Raw genomic sequence first — 25,399 nt, forward strand, 5'->3', positions numbered from 1 at the left:
ATCATGAGCAGTTTCATGTTCTACTTCAGAAGGCATACAAATTAAACCACAGGGAAGACATAGTTGTTACATTTCTTTGTAGTAGCTCCAGTGTGGTCTTTTGGAGGTAGGATACAGCAGTTTAGTTATAATTTGTAAAATTCATCTATTTTTTATGTTAATCCTTCCCTTTCCTGGATTTCAGATGAATATCTTGAGTATCTTAGGACTTTTTGCTTTTTATTCAAGACCATTTTCTTGTTTAAATATGGGCTTCTAGGTCTGTATTTCTCTCCTTTTAAGCTGCTTTTTCTTTAATGTAGATCTGGGATCATGAGGTAAAACCATTCTAAACTGTAATGTAACTCCATTAAAAAATCCCTTTAAAAAAAAAAAAAGACAAGTCAGACTGCCCAGTGTTAATTTTCTTCTACTTAATTGATGCATGGAACTATTTCAAAACCATGATTGTATCTCTTGATACGTAGACAATCCTGATTTTGGGAAAGTTGGAGAGTACAAGAAATGCACCAGATGATACACAACATCTTCAGAAATGGTGTTGTGTGTGCCTGTGCAGACAGCGTACAAGTTCTGCTTGCCTCCTGTCAGGAATACTCCTGACGTAGGTACTAATGTGCTACAAGGCATTGTAGTCTGTTTCCCTCTGGCAGGGTAACTTTCTGTCATTAGGCAGCAGATGACCTCAAAATATGCCACCCTACAGCATTGAAATCGTGATTGTGGAAGTAATCATCTTCATGTTACCTGCACCTTCTTCTGGTGTGTGAGGTGACACACAGCAGTGCACCTTTAGTGAGAATTTAGAGAGAATTCTGGTTATCACTGGGAGAAGGCAAATGAATGCTCAGAAGTATTGGCTAGATGAGAATTATGAAGGATCTGAGTTGGCTTGATGCCAGGCTGTATGTCACTGTGAGGCTTACACAGGAGTTACAGGTCAGTGGCTCAAGTCCTGTATATAATATGTAAAAACAAAATAAAAATGGTGTGCTTCTGTCAGGATGGATTCTTCTTTGCAGGTCTGCCATATTAAAGAGTGCTTTGACTAGAGCATGGCTCACCCAGATAGCCTAAACTACCCCACACTGCTGGCGTGAAAGGTGCATGTATTGCTTTTTGCTTCACTAGCAATGGTAACAATTTTTGCTCTACAAACAGAAGTGTCGAGAGGATTATTTGATCAGAAAGAGGGAAAATATGAGAAATGTTTGTCATTTAATGGTGCTGATAAACATTTTATGTTTTTGTTTCATATTTTAATTTCATATTATAAATAAAAGAAGGCAGTTACAATTAATTAGTGTAAATAATTTCTCATATTTTTGAAAAAAAATGTTAAATGATTATTTATATATTTTTATTAGCTTTCTTATATAAAACTTTTGAGAGAAAGAGTATTACAGGAATAATTAGACAGGAGAAAGAGGCAAGCATAGAACATGACAGTGTGACTGAATTCAGGATTCTTCAATCATCAAGTGTCCCAGTTACAAATTGGATTAAAAAAGTAATAATTTTTCTGGAAGAGGAAACTCAGGAGAATGAAAGGCCTTAGGAATTAGGATGTTGAGAATGCAACCATTCTGTCCATTATTTGCTTAGAAAATGGCTATTTTTTCAGACGTTCTTTCTGTGTGTAAAGCATATATGTGACTACAGGAAGGTAGTTGGAAACTGATGCTCATTTTCTTTAATGGAATTAAAGGTTTTGCTTGGTTACAAATACTTGCCTTCTTAGGTTGACATAAACTTCAACTCAGAATTGCAGAAAATCTGGCTAAAAGCTAGTCTGGGAAATAATACTGCTTATTTCTCTCTTACTTGGGGCAGAGTCCACGATATACCTGCAGTATTTCTCTAAATATTTTTTCTAAAAAAAAGTGTAGTATTGGTTCTTCCACAGCTTTCTGTGGCAGCTTATTTGAATGCTTAACTGTTTGCCACTAAATGTTCTTTCTTGCATAAGCTAAAAATTCTGTGCATAATTTCTTTTCCTACCCACTGTGCACATAAAAAATAACTAGTCCTTCAAAGCAAGCTTTTTTTTGTTGTTGTACTACAAAGATATTTACAGAATGTTTTCTTCATTACATCTTCTGTCCATTCCTATTATGCCCTGGCCTTTCTTATTTTGTTTTTCTCTTTTTTTTTTGTTTTGAATTCCTCTTGTGCTTGACCTCCTAACAAGTTCATTAGCTGAGTAAGTTAATCTCTTAGTTGCATAAGTCTCTTCATTTTATTGCCCCGAATCAATGTGTTTCCACCTTTTATCCTAAGTTTCTTAGGAATTACTTGAACTTGAACATCTGTACCCTTGGTAGGCAAGAAAATTCTGCTGTGTTTTTCCCCAAAAATATTTGGGATGTTGAAATCTCACATTAATGCTCACTTTCTGTACTCCTTATGGTTCTCATAGTTACTCAGGAAACTTCTTGTGTCTGGTATATTGATGATCCATGGCACATTTTCCCTCATCCATTCTGGACTTCAGCGCAGTATAACCATGTACAGCTTCACTTCTGCCTTCTTTACATTCTCATCCAGGTCATTGCTGTTTGTGCTTAGTTGTGGGTTTCTGTCAATAATCTCCACTGACTCTATTTTAAAACCTTCATAACAGGATTAGCAAACGAATATGCTCTTCCCTCTCTGAAGTGATGAATTTCAGCCTTGAACACCAGTTTAAAAAACTGGCCTTTTTGCTGTCAGAGACAGTAAGTCCTCTTAGTATTTGTCTGCCAAGAAGGGCAGTCATCTCCAGGGGTTGCCTCTGTCTGTGCCTCTATCTTCTATTGCCATTTTTTAAATTGATGAAAAGGAAACTTAAAAAATTGATTTTTAGCTTCTGTTGCTATGTCAGTCTTTGAATGTTCATTCAGGTTTGAGCTTGAGCGGTTTTTTAAGTACAGACTTGATTATAGAATAGACAGACTCAGAAATGAAAAGCAGGTTTGTGTTTATAACCTTTTTATTATCTACAAATATTTTTTAACAAGAACCCATAGTTTACCAAGACTTTACCAAGACTATGAAGTATGTTTGCAGCCAGCCAGATGATGCACATGTGTCCAGGGGAACCATGTATCGTCAGTGTTCCTATAGGTGACAAACCTTGATCTGTAGCCACGGCCTTGCGATGTCCACATTTCCTGCCTACAGCCCACCAGATCAAAGCAATCCCTATCTAAAGAGTAGCTGGGAGTTAGGTTCTGCGCACCAGAACGACTCAGACATACAGCCTACACTCAATCATTTGAACACTTGTCCGTTGATTGTAAGCAGCAGATATCAGGAAAAATTTACTTGTTAGTCTCTTGCCTAAAGGTAAATTGCTGTGCTATCTTTTCACCAACCACCTTAAAATCAGATGTCTTTATTTTATATTTGCTTACAGGCTTGTTTGTCTTTTTGTACTGTGGAGTTACTTGAAAGGAAAAGGGAAACAGTAAAAGACATTAAAGTAATGGCACCTTAAATTCTTTATACATGCAAATAGAAAATGTAACATTGTTTGTAGGCAGCTGCATGTGGTTTTTGTTTTTTAGCTGAATTGCAAATTGGCTTTGGTAACTCATTAGCATAAATTTGTAAATGTGCATTAAATTATGAAATGATATTATTTAATATTCATGTGCATTTGATTAGGATATTATATCAGCTAATCTTAGTGTGTTTTATTCAGCAAGGTGAAGTGAGGTTGAAGTGTTTGAAAGCTCTTCAGAGTCTGTATACCAACAGAGAGTTATTTCCAAAACTGGAGCTGTTCACTAATAGATTCAAGGTAAGAGAAGTACAAAAAATAAAAATATCATCTATCTCATCATGTTCCAGTCTTTGACTCATATATTAAATGCAAAAATATACTTATTTACTTGTCACAAGGCTTGTAACTACCATAGCAAAACTATTAATGAATGCTGAGATTAAGACAAATTAATTTTACAGTGTTTATCTTGTAAAATTTGTCTGGCTTGGCCACGGTGATTATTTATCTGTATTATTGTCGTTTATTCATTGTCATTATTCAATCTGCTTCTGCTTATTTAATTTTAGATTTACTGAATTTTAAGGACTTGTACAGGGGTTTTCACATAAAATAAATCCAGAAGTAACAGCCTGAAAAAAATGGTTCATAAGACAGGAGTTTACAATGCATTTTCACTCCTCCTCCTCCTCCTCCCTCCCCTCCCCTATTAATTTTTGATTAATAACAAGAGTGTGTCTGTTAATTCATTTTGTGGCATATCAGTGTTATTTCACAAGTGAAGTTACCTGGAGAGATGACTGTGGAAATGCTGTCATTGCTTCTGCTTGGATGCGCTGTAAAGAAAGCTTCCAAGCACTGTCACCAGTTCAGCTGGCACCTTTTACCATAGCTTTTGTGTTTTGGACACAGAACTATGGTAAAGGCTGTCATCCCAAGGAAAGACTAATTTAATTTATTTTTGTTTAAATCATGATTACAATGATGATGAAAAATCCTGTTTAGAAAAGAAGTGGAGATTTAAATACTCATAAATAAATACTGTGCAGCAGACTGAAAAACTTACTGTAGATTTTGTACTGTTTCACTGGTTATGTCTGCCATTGCAGTTACTCTTACGTCCTCCAGTTTGATCTAGAAAAGCAGAAAATACAGAGAACTTGCCATATACTTATTCCGTATAAACAACTGATAAAAACACATTGGTAATCAGCCTTTCACTACCACATTCATTTGAGAGATGGAGAAGAAAGCATGCTGTGGTAAAATCTAGGTAATAAGAAAGTCTATTTGTCCAAAATAATAGTTATATAATAGAACAGACTATTGAGAAGGGTGATGGAATCTCCTTCTGAGTTTTTTTAAGGGCAAGTTAAATAGATATCTGTCAAGACTGAGCTAGAGATAGTTGATTTTAAAGTAGGAGATGAAATAGAACATTTTGTGAGATCCCTTCAGCGCCTATATTCTTCTGATGTTGTAAAGTCAGTTTCTGTAACTATTGCAGTAAACACAAAATTTCCTCTCATAGAAGAGTACCTGGCAAACAGGGATGGTAGAAGCTTCACACTACTTCTGTAGCGCCTCCATAAGTCTGGTTTGCTTAACATCTCAGGACAACCAGAAATGCTAGTTAGCTCTCCAGAAACATGAACCCTCTAAGCCTCTGCAGCATTTCTTGTTCCTTCTGTGCAGACTTAAAGATTTGCTTGTATCTGCTGTTTCTCTAATGTGATTTCTTTGAAATAGGCATCTAAAACTCTCATGGTCCTATATCTGCTTCTCTTTACTAGATGTGCTGGATGCTTGCTTTTCTCTTAGCCTGCTACACTTTAATTTGTAGATGAATAATTATGCTTTGAGTCTGAACCTGTCCCATCCATCAGCAAAACTGACCATGGGAGGCACTGTAAGATATGATTATGAAGTAATGTGCTTCAAAAATCTACAGGAACATGAAACGTCTAAATACTTCTTCCTGGCTTTTTTTACAGTGCAGACAATTTTCTTTGTTAGAAGTCATGTTAGCCTGTACATTGTTTCTTGGTTTAGAATGGAGCAAAGAATTTTCACTTCTGTCAAAAGAAAAAATCAGAGGAAAGGGAGCCCTGTTAGGAGTCTTATCTTTCCTCTGTTCCAGTAAAGATGTTTTGTCCATATAAATCTGTTTCATTATGAAGTAAATTATGGAAAAGGTGAGTTCAAAGTCTGCGTGAGCATAGGGAAAAAAAGTGTTCAACATGATGGAAGATTCACCTGTTTCTGTTCCAGCTGCATTCAGTAGAACAAAAAGCTGCCCTTGCCTGCACGTCAGCTTACAGCTGTGCTGACAGGGATGCAGCCTTTGGCACCAGGCTGGAGTAAACTTTCAAATTAAGACTCTTTGTGTCTATGATACCAAACTTAAATGCTGTGCCACCACAAACTCCACCACCACCCCATACAAAATGCTAAATGCTCTTCTCGGTTCCATGGCTCCTTACACGTATTTCAGCAGCAGCCCTGAATCCACCCGCGCAGTTCAGCTGTGGTTCAGCTCAATCCATTCAAGTTGTCAGGAGAAATCTCTCTAGAGATGGTCTAGTTGTTAAAAGCGTAAACTAATTTGTTCCATAATTACTTGTATTGGCTTGTTAATATTTTACCACATAGCCGTGTGAAGGATCTGATAATGTCACTTCTCCAAAGGGAAGATGTCTGTTCTTTACAGCATTTCTGTTTGTGTTGCTAGTAGTTGATATGCCCGAAAATAAGTCCTGTCTATCCCCGCCCCCCGCCCCCCTGGACAAAAAAAAGCTTTGTCCATGTTTGTCCATCAAAGAAGAGACTTTTGTTTTGTGGTCTGATACAAACATTATTTGAAGCAATATGGAAAATATGTGAATTAGCTCTTTTGCAGTCAGTGCAAAGGCAAAGCATCAGCAAATATAGCTGTAGCCACTTATTTCCCGGTCCTCATCCCTGACCCTTTGCAAGATGGTGCTGTCTCCATGTCTTGAATGGCAGCAGGGGATTTGTTCTTCAGCCGGTATTGTTCACAGCCTAATAAGTAATGCAAAGTGATCTTTATAGTGTAAATTAATATTTCAAGTTAAAAATACAGATGTGTTTTATTCTGCTGCTGTACAATGGCATGGAAAATTTCTGTCAAAGCAGATTGAACAGCTGGGTTTTGGAACTGAGAACACTACTGGAATTTCATCTTCCGGGCATTAGGTGTTAAAGTCTCATTTTCAAGGGTTGTGGTATCAGGCTGACAGGTACCATCACTGAGAGATGCTGGCATTTGGGCAGAAAATAAGAAATTACACATCCGTGCTGTTAATGCTATGCCTGGTGTTCCTGGCAAAACTGAGTGAACAGGCTTTTTGGATAAAGAAGCGTTGTCGCATCTGTCATTGTCAAAGACTCCAAATTCAGAGAGCCCTTGCTCTGTAGTCAGGAGAAAAGAGCCCTTCCCTTCCAGGATTGCTTCAGAGGTGTAAAAGGAGTTTTACACTTGTGTTCTTACTCCTTTCTGTGCAGTTAGTTGTCTCCTTGTGGTTCCTGCCATTTCAGATAGACTTTGAAGAGCTGTGTGAAATTCCACCGATACTTTTAAGAATAGTATTGCTCTCACAGTTCCTTCTCTTGATATTGTTATTGTTAGTTGTCGTTGCCTGGCCACGAACTTTGGAAAATTGGCAGCAATTTTTATCTTGTACACACACAGAATTTCCTATTTGGAAAATTATTTCACTCTCTGAGTCCCTTCTCACAGTCTCGGAGACTGTCTAGTTGTAAGGGTTAAATGCATCGGATTTCCCAAGAACTTAATGGTGACAGAGGTGCAGTCAGTATTAGTGACAACAAGTGTCTCTGCAGACCTGTTTTTGTTAAGTAGAAAACATTTAAGACAGCCACAATGCATTACTTATATACTATTTCTAAATTTCAATATTGAAATAAGCATCTGTTGCTTTATATACACAGTCAGCCTTTTATGCCTGGAAGAGTAAAAAAGACGTAAACACTTTATTCTGTTCTGATTTATTCTTGGCGACTTGTGCTGTTGCTTTCTAATACACACTTACTTTTCTTCTTTTCCTGCCTTCTATTTTTCACATCCCCAAATATCATATATTAGTACATAGTCCTTTATGAATCAGTTCAAGTCACAGAAATAAAGTTTTATTTCACATGGCCCAATTTATTTTCATTAACTTGATCAGTCAAACAAAAAACATCAAGACATATGACATTTTTATGGATGGATAGAAATTCTCTCCACATAGGGAGGACAGCAACATTTGCTAATCACATGTATTGTAGGTAGGCAGTAAGCAAACTGAAACTAAGCACATAAAGAACTTCAGGGGGCTTCTCCTCGTAACTGCTGGGTCCTTAGAAGGTGTAAAATCATCATATTTGATAAGAAAATTGTATGCTTTTCTGTGCTGGAAGGAATACAGGAAAATACAAAGTCATACCACGGAATTTCCCACTTGCTTGTAGAAGGTCTGTAGTGTAGTAGTTGAGGCCAGCTTAAAACCTTACAGTGTTGCCAGGCATAAAGGCCCCAGCTTTATAGGCAATATGCAGGTGCATATATTCATGTGCAGTTTTCTGCACAGTATTTCCAAATATGCATAATGTGCAATATTATTGCATATATATAACTTTATCTAAAATTATTTGTTTACAGGGGAATGAAGTAGGGCATTTTTTCTGCCACCAACTCAAACACTTTCCTTCTGAAGAGAGAAATGTTAAGTAAGACCAATGCAGAACAATGTTTTAACTCCAAAGTCTTCTTGCTTTTTTCTTGGAAAGTATACAAGCTTTTTTTTCCCATTCCTGTGCACATACCTATTTTTATTTGTGCACATAGCACACAGCTTCGTAAGATGTAAATTAAATGATTGAATGGTATCAAAGGGTTTTCGTGTGTCCAGTTGAAAGATCTTTCTTCACAAGAGTACTTATTTTTTCCTATAGCATTCTAAATCGGATAGCTTTTTGTGTGTGTGTGTGTCTTTTTGTCACTGTAATAAAATTCCTTTTCAGGATCGCATTGTATCAATGACACTTGATAAGGAATACGATGTTGCTGTGGAAGCCATTCGATTAGTCACGCTAATACTTCAGTGAGTATTTTTCAAAATTAGTGTATTCCCTCTAAAAGTTACTTAAGCCAGTAATATTTAATTGATTTGATTTCTTCACTTGCGTAATGAAGTCGTTCTGATACTTTACATTTACTATGAAGTTGAACTAAATATATAATGGTGTGATCACAAAGCTAAAATGAAATACTCGATCTCATAGAAACGCAATAGGCAAAGTATAAAAACATATATATTTATTGAGACTCTTAGTTTTAGTGCATCCACTGTTGAGGAAAAATGCCAGGCAGCATTTATACCATTTGCCAAGGGCAAAATGATTGTCCTTCCCAAAGCGTGCGAGCACGAGTTATATTTGCTGAAGTAATTCTAGTAGTAACAAAGCAAAGATGGTGGGTTAGGAGATTTGATTATCTGATAGAGCTGGGAAGAGAATCATCTGGCAAGTATGTTGACAGGGAGAAAATGGTTGCTTCAACACCCTTACTTGGGTTATGTGGAGGTGGTGGTACCTTGCAGTTTAAAACACTGAGCCTGGCAGTAGGAGACATGCTTCCAGGCCCCAGCTCTTTCTTACCCAGGTGCAGTGGCTTCCCTGAGGTAAAGATCCGTTCCACATGTAACCAGACCATGCGCAGACTGCTTGAACCAACCTGTCTCTAGTAGCCTGTGACCACAGCAGCCTCATGAATGTGCTGCTGGAGGAACTCTTTCCTAAGGTTTTATCACACGTTCACTGAAGCGTGTTAAAAAAAACGCATGTTACAAACAGATGCATAGAGTTCCTGCGTCATAGGTTATATACTTGGTGACTCTGAAGAAATTTTTGGACATGGAGAATTTATATGAAAGATTAGACTAGCTTTCCCTCTTAGTAAAAGAAATCTGGGCTTCATTTTTTATTTATGGGTCACGCAGTTTTGAAGATATTAGACTTGTAATATCAGGAAGAAGGGGAATCTCATCTACTTTTATGTTTTTAAGGCAAATATAACAAATATCACAAACAACATGTAGAACATATCTATCCCTTTTGGGATATTGGGAATGCAGTAAGATTTTAGGTCAATATTTTTCCAGTGCATCTTTTTCTTCCCTGTCCTGTTTTCTCTTTGGTTGTGGGATTAAAACATAGCTAAGTGCAAGCAATGCGCTTGCATCATTCTTGGACTAGAAGAATAAAGGTCACATTGAACATCACAGGGCAACATTCTGGCAGGTAGAAGCTCTGAAAAGATGTTACAAACAATTGTGATGGGGAATGGCCAATTAAAAATTATTTGTGGTACAAAGCCAAATAAGATGTATGGAGTCCTGATACATAAATGTTTCTGATAAATACTGACTAAACAAGGAGGGAAGTAATACTATTCCTGTATGCGATGTCAGTGCTATCATTGATGGAATATAATTACAGTTCCATTGCTCATAGCATTTTTCAAAAATACCACTGAAAAAGGAAAAATATCCTGAGTTTCAGAAAACTCGCACAAAAAATCTGACTTAAGCTCAGAAACTGCAAAAGTGCCAAATATGTTGTTTTCTCAAGACAGGGGTAAAAGATTCCCTGTTCTTGTCAATAAATAAACTTTTCATCATCTTTCATCCAACACAGCATGGGGTGATCAGATTCACTTCCTCAATGTTGAAAATGAGAGTATATGTCTAGTCAGCACAGTAACTACTGTAAGAGTGATTGACATTTTATTGTATCAGCACTATTGTAATTCTAAGACCACATCATGATTCAATCCTAAAGAGATTATTAGATGATTTTATTGGTATATGTTCAGTGCTAGTTGTGTGTTGCACGTGGTGATGAAATCTGGGTTTAGTTTTCTGCTGCCTCTGTCCAGGGAATTTCTGACAACTTCTCCTGTAGCTGAGGCAGATTTATGCACCTGGCCTGGCCCTCTCTGCAGCGGGAATTGGGAGTATTCCTTCCCACTCACCAGGCCAGCAGAGAGGTGCCTTCTGCCTAGCAGTGCCAAAGAGCAGGAGTGCCATGTGAAGAGACTTAACTCCTGAGAACGGAGCAGGACAGGAGGCTGAAGGAGAAGAAGGGTTGCCCAATTCAAACTTTGAATATTTTAAATATTTTATGAATTACAAGCTTTAAAAGCAAACAGACATTGAAATAAATAAATGTAATCAAGCCATTGCGTTTTCCTCATGTAACATTCTGTTTTCTTAATTTAATAATGCTTGATAATAAGTGCTTGGTATCTTACAGTATGCATACTGTAGTTAGTGTGGTGGTTTGAGTAATTAAGCTGGCAAGATTTGTAAGCAGTGATGAATTTTTTTACATTAATTATTGTATGTATTGGTACCACTGAGAGAAGAGTATCAAACAAATTTTCAGTCTTACAGGCCCCTTAAATGTTTCCATATTTGGAAATTAAACCAAAGGCTTTTGATGTTAGTGTTCCTCCATCTAGGATTTTGTACAAAGGAAATCAGTCTTATAACTGTCAAAAGCAAGTTATGAGAGGTAAGGGGATTGAAACGAAACACTGGGTTTACTTGAGGTGTTTTCTGACTATTTCAGTGGAAGTGAAGAAGCTCTGTCAAATGAAGACTGTGAGAATGTTTATCACTTGGTGTATTCAGCACACCGGCCTGTTGCAGTAGCAGCTGGAGAATTCCTTCACAAGAAGTAAGTTATCAGGTACCATGGGAGAAGACCAGATTCATAAATGCTTTCCAGTACTGGTAAGATCAAAAGGCAAAAAAGCAGTAGGACAAAATACACCAATTTATCAAGTTACATGTTTAATTTCAAACACAGGCTTACTATCTTTTTTAAAATAAAAACCTAAATACTTAAAGAAACTAGATTTACCTTTATCTTACTCTAGAATTCAGATAATCTTTACTAACTCCTCAAGGACGAATTGTAAAAGGCTGCACACACCTCACTATATTAAAGTTGTTTTAAATCCTGAAGTTTTTATATATTAATAATTAATAACATTGTTTCTAAATTCACTGACATCCCCTGAAAATATGTTACGCTATGATTCCATCTTTCATGTACTGAAAGATGACAAAGGAAATGAGCTATTGTTTCCATGGATGTGAATCATACTGCACTGATGACTGTGAGCAGGACATTGCCACATCATGGTAGTTAACCTTCTGATCTTAGGGTTTGCAGTTAAATGTCTTTTAGTAGTAGTGTTCTTTTTCCCTCAGTGGTTGGGAGATTAAAATTCTGTAATATACTTATAGATACTATACTATCTACTATATAGATACTGCCAAGATACATAACAGAAAAAAAACAATTTAAAAGATCAGTTTTTCTTTGCCATTTTTTAAAAAAAAATCTGTGGTTTATTTGTGATTTAGAAATCTACATTGTACCTGTAAGCTTTTGTGGGTGGATTTCTGGAATTACATCTCTGTGATCAGACATTGTCTGTTTCAGGGAATTAATTTACAAAATTCAGTTACATTTAGTCCCCTACATGATGTTTTACAAGGAAATGGTTAGATTTTTAAAAAAATTACATACTGAAATTCCCTTATAAATTCCTATGTGAAAAATAATTTGAAAAAATGACTAGAAGGTAAATAAATTTGTTTTAAGACATATCTGTATCTTAGTGTAAAGACAAAACTTTATCCTAACTTTTCTTTACAATGAGATACTATGCTATGTTCTGTTAAAATATGTCTCTCTATATATAAGTAAATAACATTGAGGAAAAAATGTCCCATTCCTAAGACTCGTTTTCTCTTGGGTTCTGTTGACATGTGAGTGTTCAATTTTAAATAGAATCTACTTGAAGAATTTGGGATGGGATTTATCTTGAATAATTTTATACATTTAAATACCACTTTCCAAGCGTAAGCTAGTCAGTGGCTTCCCCCTCTGTAGTTAGCAAAGGAAGGCAAATGGTACAGAAGATCACTGTCTGAGCCCTGAGGTGGATGTTTAAGATATTTCAGCACCTGCTGAGGTGCTTGCCTCTTACCTGTTAAGATGAGCAGAGGGAAAAAGCATGATGCCTTTAACTAAAATACAAATGCGTGAGTAACTCATCCTTTTCAATGAATTCTGGTAGTGAAATCAGAATACTGGGTTTCACATTTAGAATTTGTTTCGTGGTTGCAGCTTATCTGTAAAAGCAAGGAGCAGTTTTCAAACTTCTCAAAGTAAAACAATCATTGCTGTAGCTGAAATGTAGGTATATCTGAGATCTCTGTAAGCTACTAAATTTGAGTGGTGAGAATAGTTTGGAGCTAGCCATATATCAGAGAACTCAATGCAGAATGTATAATTCACCTGAAAAAAAAAAAAGTAACTTGACTGGTAGCTTGCTTTATCATTTGTGCCGCTACTGGTACCTGAGGTTGGTTGTTTAATGGAATGTTAGGTTTATTTATACTACATCTTAGTCAGCATGACTACAGTGAAGATACAACCATAGTTCTTAAGACACTGTAAGTGCTACCACCATTGTAAGATTCGATAACTAAAAATATAAAATTTTATAAATTACACAAATATATGAAGCTGTGCAAAATCCTTCAATATAAATACGTTCTAGAGAGCTTTTTCCGGTATGAAATTCCTCTAACCCTATGAACTTGAAGATTCTGAAGATAAATTTTTCTCTTCAGGCAGGAAGAGGTCATGCCCTCTTTCCCTTGAAAAAAGAGCTTGAGATACTTTCACTGCGCTTTATGAACAAATCTGCTGTATCAGGAATGACTGTTCATCACGTTTTTGAAGAAATAAGATTTGTGTTGATAAACATCACAGCTCCTTCTGCTTATTTTTAGACTGTTCAGCAGACATGATCCCCAAGCTGAAGAGGCTCTAGCAAAGAGGAGAGGGCGAAATAGTCCAAATGGAAACCTCATTAGAATGTTGGTTCTTTTCTTTCTTGAAAGTGAGGTAAAAAAACATTTTTAATTTTTACTTGTTTAATAGAACCTGGAACTTAAGTAGTGACTTAGCAACATACAGTAACAAGTTGGTTGTTTTTTCATAATTTCAGACATACTGTATGTTCTTTATTGTGCCCCCCAGCTCCTTGTCCATCAAGCAAATTCAATCCAAAAATCTTCTGCATGGTCTAGTTTGTTCCTGCATGTCCCCAGGGTACTTATTGCTTCATTGCTGGTAGTACAGTGTCTACCAGGTTTCATTGCTACATAGAAATGTGGTTGTTTTGTTTTTTTTTAGATGACCAACTCAGGAGTATACTTCTGGAGTTACTCTTTGTGAAGTAAAATTATTTGAACCAGAAAGGAACAAAATTACAATCAGAATCATGTCATAATTTGGAATGGAAAGGATCTGAGGGGCAATTTAGGTCAAAGTGGAGTCAGCTATGATACAAGATGAGGTTGCTCAGGGCTTTATGCAGCTGCAGCTTGAAAACATCTGAGGATGGAGACTGCAGGCATATATACAATTGTGTTTGATGACCACATTTAGGATGGGATTGTGCCAATAGTTTATGTCTATAGAGGTTACATATATGGGATATTTTATGGTAAAAGTACTAACAGTAATTTAGGCAAGGAAAGGCAGTTGAATGGAGGAAAATTTGAAAAAATAAACCGTCAGGTACAGAATGCTCTGAAGATACTAAGGGAGAAAGGTTTAAAAATGATACATTTGATTCAGTAATTAACAGGTGGCAAAGGAAGACTGAAAGAAAAGAATGACAAACATTTCTCAATAGAACGAATGGTAGTATTTTTTGTGTAAAAAGCAAAAAGGAAGGTATTGCTACCAGGTGTTTGAATTTTTATGAATGCTTGAACAAAAGATTTGACTGTGAGGATGAAAATAAATAATCAGAGATTCTGAGAAGGAAGGGTAACATTTAGGTACAGTGTTAATGTTAACACTGTTTAGAAAGACCTTAAGAACCAACAAGACTTGGTGAAACATTGCTGCCTGTGTGGGCCTCCAGTCAGCTATCTAAATGTATTTCTAGCTACAGCTTCTTCAAAAAGTAGATTGTAATAGATCATTCTATCTTCTAGTGAAAATCCTGAGCTGAATGCAGAGAAATGATGAAGTTTTGCTACCTGATGTAAATCACTCAGTGACAGGTCATTAGGTGAAGAGATCAAATAGCCATGGGCCTTAGATATGCCCACAGCCACTAGAAGACGAGAAAAACAACATGCCCAAAGAGACTAATTGACAGAGAATGAGGAATATTTGTTCTGAAGATACAGCATAAGAAAATAGGCTTACTTGCCTGCTTCCTTAGGACAAACACATTCTTTCAGACTTCGGTGTCAAGGTTGCTGTTCATTGCCTGTCCCTCGCTAGAAGCTGTATCTGTTGATATGGCGCCTGTGCTGAACTATCACTCCTAGTGTTCTTCATGCCTTAAATCCATGTGTGTGTGGTGGGGAGTTACCTAGAATTATCTTGTCCATGCATCTGACAAGAGATTGAACTCACCTTTGCTCCCAAAGCCATGATCAGCAAAATGTTTTCTCATAGAAGCCATACGCTGCTTGCCGAGACCCTTATCTCTCAGGGTTAGCTTTTGCTATTGCTTTTTTTGAGAAGGTTGTTACAAACAAAGTAGGATATTATGACTCCAGTTTTAATAAAGAGCTAGAGATCTGGGAGTTTTCATCTGCATGGGATGAGAAGATGTAATCACTGCAGTCTGAGAAGGTGCATTCAGAAGGCAGTAAAGATAACCCTATGACAAGCATCAGAAAGCTCTGTGACACGTCGTTTTCCTCAAAGCTTACAGAAACTGAAAAATAAATAGACGTACTGGCATCCCCTTCCATAAGCTCTTAGGTGTTTTCCAGTTTAGAAATCATTTCCATGTCTGGCAAGCAATTCAGCTCTGCACAATGTGTTTGTTACTTTTTAATAGTGTTTAAGATTGGTTTCTAAATCTGTAGAAGCCCATGGATCATTTTTCTCAGTTCACAACAGTTGTACTCATTCATATAGAACCCTTTTTTGCAATTAAAAATAAGTTACTGTTCATTCTATACCCCCTGAAATCAGTAGGATTTCTGCTGCTGTTTTCTGAGAAACCAGAATTAATATACAACACTTTTGGCACTCCATCTGTTGTAGACAAATCACAAAACTGTACCTGTTGATGACTTTGGATTGTTACATGGTTATCTCAAAATGTAAATACACATATAGCTAACATAAAATTTGTAAGTATCTTGTTTTATAATTACTGTATTCCTAAAATTGTAAATGTTCTGTCTCAGTTATTGATGTATTGTTTGAATTGTGTTGATAAATACTGCCTTGTGTTTTCCTGTCTCAGCAGTTAGATGTAATATGAACACCATTACACAAATTTTCATTTTGTTGTCTGTTGCATTCACCCTAATATTGGATATTATACTAAAATGAAAAAATATTTCCGTATCCATGTTCTGCACAGAAAAATAAATGCCTGTTCAGAAAGAATGTGTTACAGACCCTTCTTAGTCTCATGTCTCACCATCTCTCCTTTTTGTAATAGAGTAGGAAAGTGAGAATATGTAAGTTTTTGTCTCCTAAGTCACAACTTTGAGAGGTTTTTCACAACAAGCTACTTTATGGAAAGACACGCTTAATTTATTTTTCTTCCATTTTCCATTAAAGTGTATCGCCATTGTCATGCAGTTGTATCATTCAGATGAAGGGAGACCTTCCAGAGTTAGTTCCAGACTGAATTTTCTTTCCCCCTCATGTAAGAAGACATGGACACAGTCCATGCCTAAATGATTGTGACAGTTGAGGAACTACAATTTGTACCAGAACACTGTACTGACCATTGCTTTGGATTTTCTAGTTGCATGAACACGCAGCCTACTTGGTGGACAGTTTGTGGGAGAGCTCTCAAGAACTGTTGAAAGACTGGGAATGCATGACAGAATTGCTCTTGGAGGAACCAGTCCAAGGAGAAGAAGGTATTTGTTTAACCTCTCTGCTGTACTGATATTGCACAGTATTTTTAAATATGCCTTAAAAAGGTGTTTCACTGTGGCAGATAGAAGTATTTGTTGTGGTTTGTTTAGACAGCATATTTGAGGAAGTACAAATTACTTAGATTTTAATTTCATCCATTTTTAATGCACTCTGCCTCAGAAGCAGCAGTTTTACATTACACTTTCCAACTCATGAAGTCTGCTGTAGTGTTGTTGCCTAATATTAAAGTCTAGGGTTCTTGTCTGAATGTTTAAATGACTAGTGTATACATGAACATTTCAGTAAATTCAGTAGCTAATACAATTTTGAGTTAACAGGTACTTCAGGTGGTGTTAATTAAATATGGGGATTTTCCAGACAATATTAAATCCTAGTGAATTCTTAAAAGGAAAAAAATAAGGGAATTCTTTTGCAATTAATTTTGTATCTTCTTTGGTTAAGAATAGATCTGTGGGCATCAGGTAGCCAGGGAGGTTGGTAGCAAAGAGTTGCTAATGTTTGTCATTCAAAGTCCCTTATAATTCTTTAGGATTTTCCTTCTTCAAGTACCTTCACAGTGGTTAGGTGGTTGAAAAACCAATGTAGTCAGTCATCTCTGTGTTTCAATATCTGACTTTTGGTATTCACTGCTACAGTTGTGGTCTTTGATTTATATGATAATTTCCTTAGGAAAGGACCTGGCACTTTGGTTCTTTTGAGGTTTCTGTATAGCCTAGTGGGGTTTGGCACTCTAGATGTGACCAGAAGTACTTCAAAAAGACCAGAAATAATACTTCATGATCGTGCGAATGTTTTGTAAGGAGTGACAGTGAATAGTCAGTCCCTCTCTGTTCTCCATGACACTCATTATTTTATAGATCTTTGTTGTATTCCTCCCCTTCATTCATCATTTTTCCAGGCTGCCTTTCTCTGGACTTCTTTCAGTTCTGCCATATACATTTTAAGATGATGTGACTAGTAATGCACAGAGTGAGCAAGCAAGCTTTAGTTTTATGAACAAAATGATGTCTGTTTTTTTCTCTCTTCCCTGTATTTTACAACTGCATTCACAGATTTGTCTTCTTTAGGATGCCTTTCAGGCATCATCAAAGCTGATCTTTGTTGTTCTCTTCCCTCCGTAGCAATGTCTGACCGGCAGGAGAGTGCTCTTATTGAACTGATGGTGTGTACAATCAGACAAGCTGCTGAAGCACACCCTCCAGTAGGCAGAGGCACTGGCAAAAGAGTAAGTGGTACTATAATGGGTAGCTCAGACCTGTGTGTGTCATTATGTTACCCTATTAACATAAAATATTTTTCCTTAGTTCCACATTTTGACACTTCTAAATGGGATTTTTATAGTTGGTGTTTCATGTGAATGTTTTTTGAAGAAAAATAATGATCTGTTTTTAGATATGTTTAGTTTTTTTCTTTTTCACTTTGGGTTTTGCTTTGATGGCTTAAGTAATGCAAACTTAGAGCATGAAAATCTTTTTAAAATTATTTTTAAATTTCCTTTTTATCATACCCCTGGCTTAGACTTGGAATCTACCAGCATCTACAGCCTTCACTGCTCATCTAGATTAGAGCTGAGAGTGTAGAACTCAGGAGCAGAACAAGATTATCTTTGGCTGTCTTCATTAAAAGGAATGTGCTGCTAATATAGACATAAAATTTGCAGAAGAAGCCAACAGTAGCTTCATCTCAAGAGTAGTTAAGTACTGGAAAATAGGCTGGGCTGAGTGGTTGTGCAGTTTCCATTCCTGGTGGTTTTCAAGATCTCACTGGACAAAGCCCTGAGCACCATTGTCTGACCCCAGAGCTGGTTCTGAGCAGGAGGGCGGGATGGGACTGCAACCTTGCAAGGTCCATCCCAACCCGAATGCTTCTGTGGTGTTATGTATCCATCCTCTTAGGCCTTTTCCACTGAGTGCTCATAACATTTCAAAATTTGATATAATGACCCTACTGTTTTCTAGGTTCTTTTTTATTTATGATATAGTGGCTCTTTGGAGATCTACATCAGTTGAATTCCATTCCTAAGGCTAGGCATGCACTTTAAGCATTTCAGTGTAAGTCACCAGATCAGGGTAATCAACAGCTTTCACCTGTATTCTCCATAAATAGTGTGTTCACATTCCAAAAGAGTCTCAGCTTCCCAAACTTATTTCCCTGATTTTTTTAGTCCCCCTCTTATTTACATTAGACTGTAATGAAATAAAACCATGTGAACATTTGGTACTTCTGTTAGGTTTTGCTCTGAATAATCACAACTAGATTATTAAAGGAATCCTCAGAACTACTTAAGGTGAAATCTAGAGATAGACTTATCACAATTTATTGCTAAACTAAACACAGCTACTTAGCTTCTTAGTTTTTATGTACCAAAAACAGATTAGCATTATGTCCTGAAACAGCATGCCAGGAAATGTTCCAGGAAGCCATCAATTTAAACTTGCTTTTTGTACTTTATAGTGCATATTCTAATAAATTTATAATTAATTAAAAGATTTCAGGGATAAGGGGGGCAATCTACAAAGGTACTTCCTCAGATTTGCATGGGCATGTAAATATCTGCTGTTACTAAAACCATATTGCAAGTATAACTTTACTTCATGTTTTGCCTCTAGCTGTAAACCGTTCTAGAAGATGAAACAATCTTTAAATTGAAGGGAATATTCATGTTTGTATTTTCTGTTTGGAGCACCAAATAATGTTACTATTAGATTTCTGGGTAATTTTTCTCTCTCAAAAGATCCACATTTCAGTTGACTTCAGAAAATTTCTTAGTCTTAGATTTTCAATGTCTCTGTTTTTACAAAGGTAAAGAATAAATGTCACCTTCTGAAGGATGATCAAAAGAGCGTCAAGATCATCCTTAGGGACCCAGCTTAATTAATAGCGTAACTGAACTGAGCAATATTTGGTCACCAGGATATGACTGGGTTGTTCGGGTGTGGGATCCTGAGTTGCTAACTGCCTGAGTTGCTAGCTGCATTCGTCTTGCCTTCTGATGAGCCAGCAGTTTTTGCTGGCATGGGCGGGTGCTGCACTGTGTGCTCGTACGGGAGTTGTATTTGCTGCCCTGTGTATCCATCTGCTGTGTGCTATGAAGTGTTTTCTGACCTTACTGACAAACCTTTAGCTGTTCCCCTTCACTTCCATGGTCATTTGGGGTTCCTGCTTACCCAATAGGCTACTTGTCATCCAAGCACGTTTTGTTTCCAGCTGTTCCTTCTGACTCAGAGGTGTAGGTATGACATTTAGCTTTTGCTTCTTTTCAGTTAGATCATGAGTTGTGGGTTGGTAACTGCAGAGATCTCTTGACTTGTCAGTAGAGGTTTGTCATGTTCTCATGATCTCACTAGCATATTCTCTGAGCTGAAATGGGAGCAGATTTCTAATTATGCACTCATGTTCTTGTGAAATAGTTTCCACTCTGACTTTAGCTTATAACCCTTACTGTGCAGTCTGGCAGCTTTGCTATATGTAAATCTTCAGCTAACTTTAATATTTTGTTATAATTATTTGTTTTCAAAAGTATTCTATATGACCACTCTCCTTTTCTGAAGCCAAGAAGCCAACTCTAAGCTTTTATGAATCGTGCTGTATTGATTATTATCTATCTATTCATTGTTTCAAGGTGATTTTGTGATGACAGCATTTGTAGCTTCAACATATCTGTCACTGAAATTTGTAAATGAGTTCTGTGAACTTGGATGCATGTTCTCACTGAGAATAACATTCTAGTTTAGAGATGAGGCCATTAATCTGTTAATGAAAATCACTGTTACAGTGTGGTTTGGTTTTGGTTTTCTTAATTATACTTCAGTTCGCCCTGAGGTCTTACAATGAACACTTTGTTTAATGTGTGAGAGGCAGAGCTCAATTCATTTGGAAGCAGTAACAAAACTTCCACTGACTTGGGTTATATTTGAATTTCAATCCTAAAAACATGTTGATGTGTAGCAACAATATCAGGCTGGATGATGTGATATTTTCCTTTTCAATCACTTCTTTTAGGACACATGGTCCTCCTATTTAATCACTCTTCATGTGTTTTTGAGTGTTTTTCCCTCCTCTTTTGATTTATTAAAAATGTAGTTGCATGAGTTTTTGTTTTTAATATCAACATCAAAAAATTAATACTATGTGAAGAAATTATATTTACTGTAGCTATTTTTGATCACTTGCAGGTCTTGACAGCAAAAGAAAGAAAAACTCAGATGGATGACAGAAATAAATTGACTGAGCATTTCATTATTGCACTTCCTATGTTGCTGTCAAAGGTACCTTTTTCTACAAAATAAATTGCTCACTGGCATTTACAACTGACTTTAAACTTTTTTATTTTGTAGTGTAGATGTTTATTTTTACTTCACTGTTTTGTTTTGTTTCAATGACGTTCTAGTATTCCGCTGATGCAGAGAAGGTTGCAAATCTCCTGCAAATCCCTCAGTATTTTGATCTGGAAATCTATAGCACCGGCAGAATGGAAAAGGTATAGTACCTTGGGCAAGAATGCTGGTTGCTTTCAAGTATCTGATAGTTATTCTAGTCACACAGCACTGTGCCTTCATTTGGCATATTAGCAATCTAACCTGGTGTTATTTTTGACTGACTTTTTCTTTGAGTTTCATTGTTCAGACAAGGTGAAAGCTGAGCTTCTTTTCTGATCTACAGCATCTGGATGCCTTACTGAAACAGATTAAGTTTGTTGTGGAAAAGCATGTGGAATCGGATGTTCTTGAAGCCTGCAGCAAAACCTACAGCATACTCTGTAGTGAAGAATATACAATCCAAAACAGAGTTGACATAGCCCACAGCCAACTTATTGATGAATTTGTGGATCGATTCAACCATTCTGTAGAGGATCTGCTGCAGGAGGTTTGTTTCCTAAAAATGAATTTAGTTAGACTATGGAAAATACATTATGATAGACTAGAGAAAAATATTCCAATTAAGTCATGAAGTTACCAATGTGAAGAGATAGTACAGCAGCAACTGTATCATAATTATTTGGAACTATTTCTTCATGTGGAAAATTCCCTGGACTAGCATTAAATCTGCAAAGAATTGATGATGTAAAACAAAGACCACAGGAAAATCCTACTTCTGAAAATGTGTTCTAGTATTTAAACAGTTCACATGTGAAATGAAACGGATGAATAGGTGAAAGCTGAGGAAAAATACAGAGAAAGGTGCATTTACATTTATGCTTGGGGTGATTCCAGTAGTCCCAAATGGATATGCAGGCTGCAGAATTAAAATTGGATTAAGTCTTGAATGGAAGAGAGGATTTAGTCAAATATTTATGACGGCCTATTGAAAGAGCTTTGGAAAGTAGGAAATAAAGATACAGGTCTGAAACCTGGAGGTGTCTGGGATTTTCTCCCCCTGAAGAATTTATTCTTCAAAATGCATAAGACAGAATACATTAAATAAGGATAGAAACCTTACTCATTTTTTCTTGCTTTACATAAATTTGTGTAGCACTACCTAATTTGTTGTAATTCTCCTGCTTTTTAAACATAACTTAGGGGCTGCGTAGATCTTTTTCTGCACATCATATTGTCATGCATTGTGATAAATCCACTTAATTTTTGATGTACATTTCTAGAAAATTAAGCTACAGTCTTTCTTTTAGAACTGTGTATTAAATAAATTATTGTTTTTTGTCTTTAAGTAATATGTTATATACATACAAACTTGTCATTTCAGACTAGATAAAAACTGAATAAATAAAAATAAAATTTTATTTATAGAGTAAATAAAAATAAAGATGTATGACATGGAAGAAGATGTGGAGACAAAAATAAGACAAAAGTGAGAGTAAGCAAGAAAGAGTATAGCAATAGCAAGGATTTAAAATGCTGGCCTTTTTGATATTCTCTGCAGGATGATTCTTTGCAGAATAAATGATTTTCATAAGTTTATTTTATCATTTCAAAGAGATTTTATATTTGAAAATTTGTATACTTGTAATCAAGCAAGCATTACATTGTTTTACAGCTTCCCACTAGGTTGATAATGAGAGAAACATTGATTGACAATTGCATCTGAAGGCAGGGAGATGTTTTAATTGTTGGCCTTTAGCTGGAAAACAGCTAAACAACCGTTCTGATTGATCAAAACAAAATGGAGAAGAATTGCTTTAAGTGGATTACCTATTTCAGAGAATTGTTGGAAAAAATAAGTTTCAGAAGCACCTTAGTTCCACTTGTTTTTCAGTTTAAAAGAAATATTAGGATAATGATATTTTAAAACATAAAAAAATGAAAAATTAAAGATTTGTTTGAGTTGTGCAGTATTTATTCTTGGACTGTTGTCTCCCCAGATTTGTAAATCTTAAAACCAAAAACAAATAACAAAAAAAGCTTCCATCCAGTTCTGATTATTTGTCATTCTGTGCAATGTAATTGTCATGTATTACAGTGTGTGACACAGTGAATATCAATGAAGGATATGAAAAGAAAGGAATTTTCCCACTGACCATTTTAAAATACTTTCTATTGACATCTGCAGGTATCTGGTGCAGAGTGAGGCAAGCATTCGGCTTTATACTGGTAGCACATTCTTCAGCTCATGGTTAAATTGCAGTTCAGTCCTTTCTGTAAAATTAGATAGATTTTATTTTATTTTATTTTATTTTATTTTTGTCCAGGGAATGGTTTCTACTTCTGGAGGATTCTGGTTTTGTTTTTGGTTTTTTTTTGCATATTGTTGGGTGATCTTGCTTTTCCTAGTGCTATGCAGTAGTTATTTAATTATTATTATTACGGAATCTAGACAAAAGTCACTGTAAAATTTAGATTCCGTTTTGCTGTCAACATAAAACCTCAAAGAAATGTGCTCCTCTCTATGCAGAAATGTACTCTCGGGTAAACTGCTGAACTCCATTCATGAATTTCTTTTCATTTTCAGGGAGAAGAAGCTGATGACGATGACATATACAATGTTCTTTCAACATTAAAGAGGTTAACCTCTTTTCACAAGTATGTGTTTTGTTCCCTTGAAAATTTGCAGTTATCATTTCAGCAAGTATCAGCTGGTGTCTGGTGTTAAAAAATGAGAAAATTTAAGGTGTAAAATACGAAATAGAGATTGATGAATGACTGGTGGCACTTGTACTACTGCTTGGATGCACCAGTGTCCTTGGTTAGTTAATGGCTACTTTTACAGATTTGGTTTGCAAATGGCATAGCCTCCCTTGCACTAAATGATTTTATACCTGTTCTACCACAAAAATGATACTCTTCTGCATGACATATAGTCAGTGCACAAGGGACACTTCTTATCTCTGGCACCTGTGGGTGCAAAATAAATCTTTGCTTTGACCTTCAGTTTAGAAAGGCCCTGGAGGAAGTTTTCTCAGTCTCTCAATGCCTTTGAAATGTTTCTGCTCAAAATTAGGAAAATGAGCAGTAGTAATAATTAATGATTGATGATAAAAATTTGGAAGATGCTTTCTCTTCCTGCTGAAGTGCCAAGAATAGTTTCTCGTGGAGTTGTTGGCAACATTTTTACTTTGTGGGTTACACAGATTCTCCTTCACTAAGCTCAGGGTGAACCAGCCAACTGGAACCAGGCAGCAGCTTTCCAGGGTTCTGCTACTCTCAGTTATACCTTTGGGCACTCTCATAACTTGTAGAGCAACCTGGAAATTTTCACTTGAATTGTCTGAATTTTGGTATATAGCACAAAGAACTAATCTTCCCCTTGTATCAACTATAGGAAGTAATTGCTCTTGTTAAGCATGTAGGAAAGCTTCATATTCAGATGTCTGAGAGCCACAAATCATTTCTTCCTTATGACAGGATTTGAGAGGATCTTTTTTCTGCCACCTCTTTTATACCGGTTAGTGGTTTTGGTTTGGGGGTTTTGGTTCTCTTTCCTTACTGTGCTTACTATTCACTTATCTTGAATCCTGTATTGGATCACTGTATGATATGGTTCTGAACTGTCTGCTCTTTGTTTCCATTCAACAGGAGTCCCGCAGGGATCATTAAATTGTGTCTAATTTCTGTAGTGCAGCAGGCTGACACGTGCAAATTAGGTTTTCAGTCTCCCTGGTAACACACTGGAGCCACTTCTGCTTTTCCTGAGAGGACTGGTGAAAGCTGTAGTTCACAATGAAGAAAAAAGCACAAATCTAAAGACTTTCCTGAGGTTCTCCCATATTTATTTTTTTCCTTTAGTTTTCCAGTTCCCTAGAGAGAGATTTCAGATTCTAAACAAAGCTTTGTGGAATGACACACAAATTAGGGTAAGGGACATCTACCTTCATCTTTAAACAATAGGAAAGAGAAAAGAATCAAATCTTAAAAGAGCTGAAGAGCAGCTGTGTATCATTTCTCAGCAGATTTGTTATAAATAACAAATTATTATATAAAGATTATAGTTCAATGGGAATTTCTAATTAATATCTGCTTGCATCTAAAGAAGTAACGAAATCTTTTCATTACTCTACTGAATGTTACATCCACCATGACTTATTTGTGAAGGGAAACAATCATACCATCTGAGACAGAATTTTTGCCAAATCTTTAGCTATGAGGTTAGGATCTTCAATTCTAAACTTGCATTGAGCATTCTTATCTCAAAGTACAGTTGCTCTTGTCAGATACTGTCATTGTCTGTCATCAACTGCAAGCCAAAGTCAATGGAAGAAGCTGAAATTGCAGGCTAACAACAGATACCTTTCAGATCTTATAAAACTGCTCTGACAAAGGAAAGCAGCTGTTGGGGGCTTTGAATAGAAACAAGTCTCTCCTGTGTTTCAGTGACAGAAATTTACCTTATTTGTGCTTATGTTTCCTTTGTAGTTACTGCTTCTTCATACTCCAGGAAGAAGTAACCCAGCAAGTTGGAATGACCATGGCAGGAATT

The 25,399-nt window shown here is 36.4% G+C and overlaps 1 protein-coding gene across 10 annotated transcripts in view; it reads left to right on the forward strand.

Moving 5' to 3' along the window:
* Window positions 1-25,399, forward strand: part of STAG1 (stromal antigen 1) — a 183,452-nt gene that overhangs the window by 117,128 nt on the left and 40,925 nt on the right. For all 10 annotated transcript variants that reach the window (XM_040566489.1, XM_040566487.1, XM_040566485.1 and 7 more), the window contains 10 exons: window positions 3,686-3,784; window positions 8,534-8,613; window positions 11,144-11,251; window positions 13,387-13,501; window positions 16,395-16,512; window positions 17,653-17,756; window positions 20,707-20,799; window positions 20,922-21,011; window positions 21,194-21,397; window positions 23,435-23,505. In XM_040566489.1, the coding sequence (XP_040422423.1) occupies window positions 3,686-3,784; window positions 8,534-8,613; window positions 11,144-11,251; window positions 13,387-13,501; window positions 16,395-16,512; window positions 17,653-17,756; window positions 20,707-20,799; window positions 20,922-21,011; window positions 21,194-21,397; window positions 23,435-23,505 (1,082 nt within the window). The remainder of the gene's footprint in view (window positions 1-3,685; window positions 3,785-8,533; window positions 8,614-11,143; window positions 11,252-13,386; window positions 13,502-16,394; window positions 16,513-17,652; window positions 17,757-20,706; window positions 20,800-20,921; window positions 21,012-21,193; window positions 21,398-23,434; window positions 23,506-25,399) is intronic.

Source organism: Cygnus olor, chromosome 9 (genome assembly GCF_009769625.2).
Source record: "Cygnus olor isolate bCygOlo1 chromosome 9, bCygOlo1.pri.v2, whole genome shotgun sequence".
NCBI classification, from domain to species: domain Eukaryota; kingdom Metazoa; phylum Chordata; class Aves; order Anseriformes; family Anatidae; genus Cygnus; species Cygnus olor.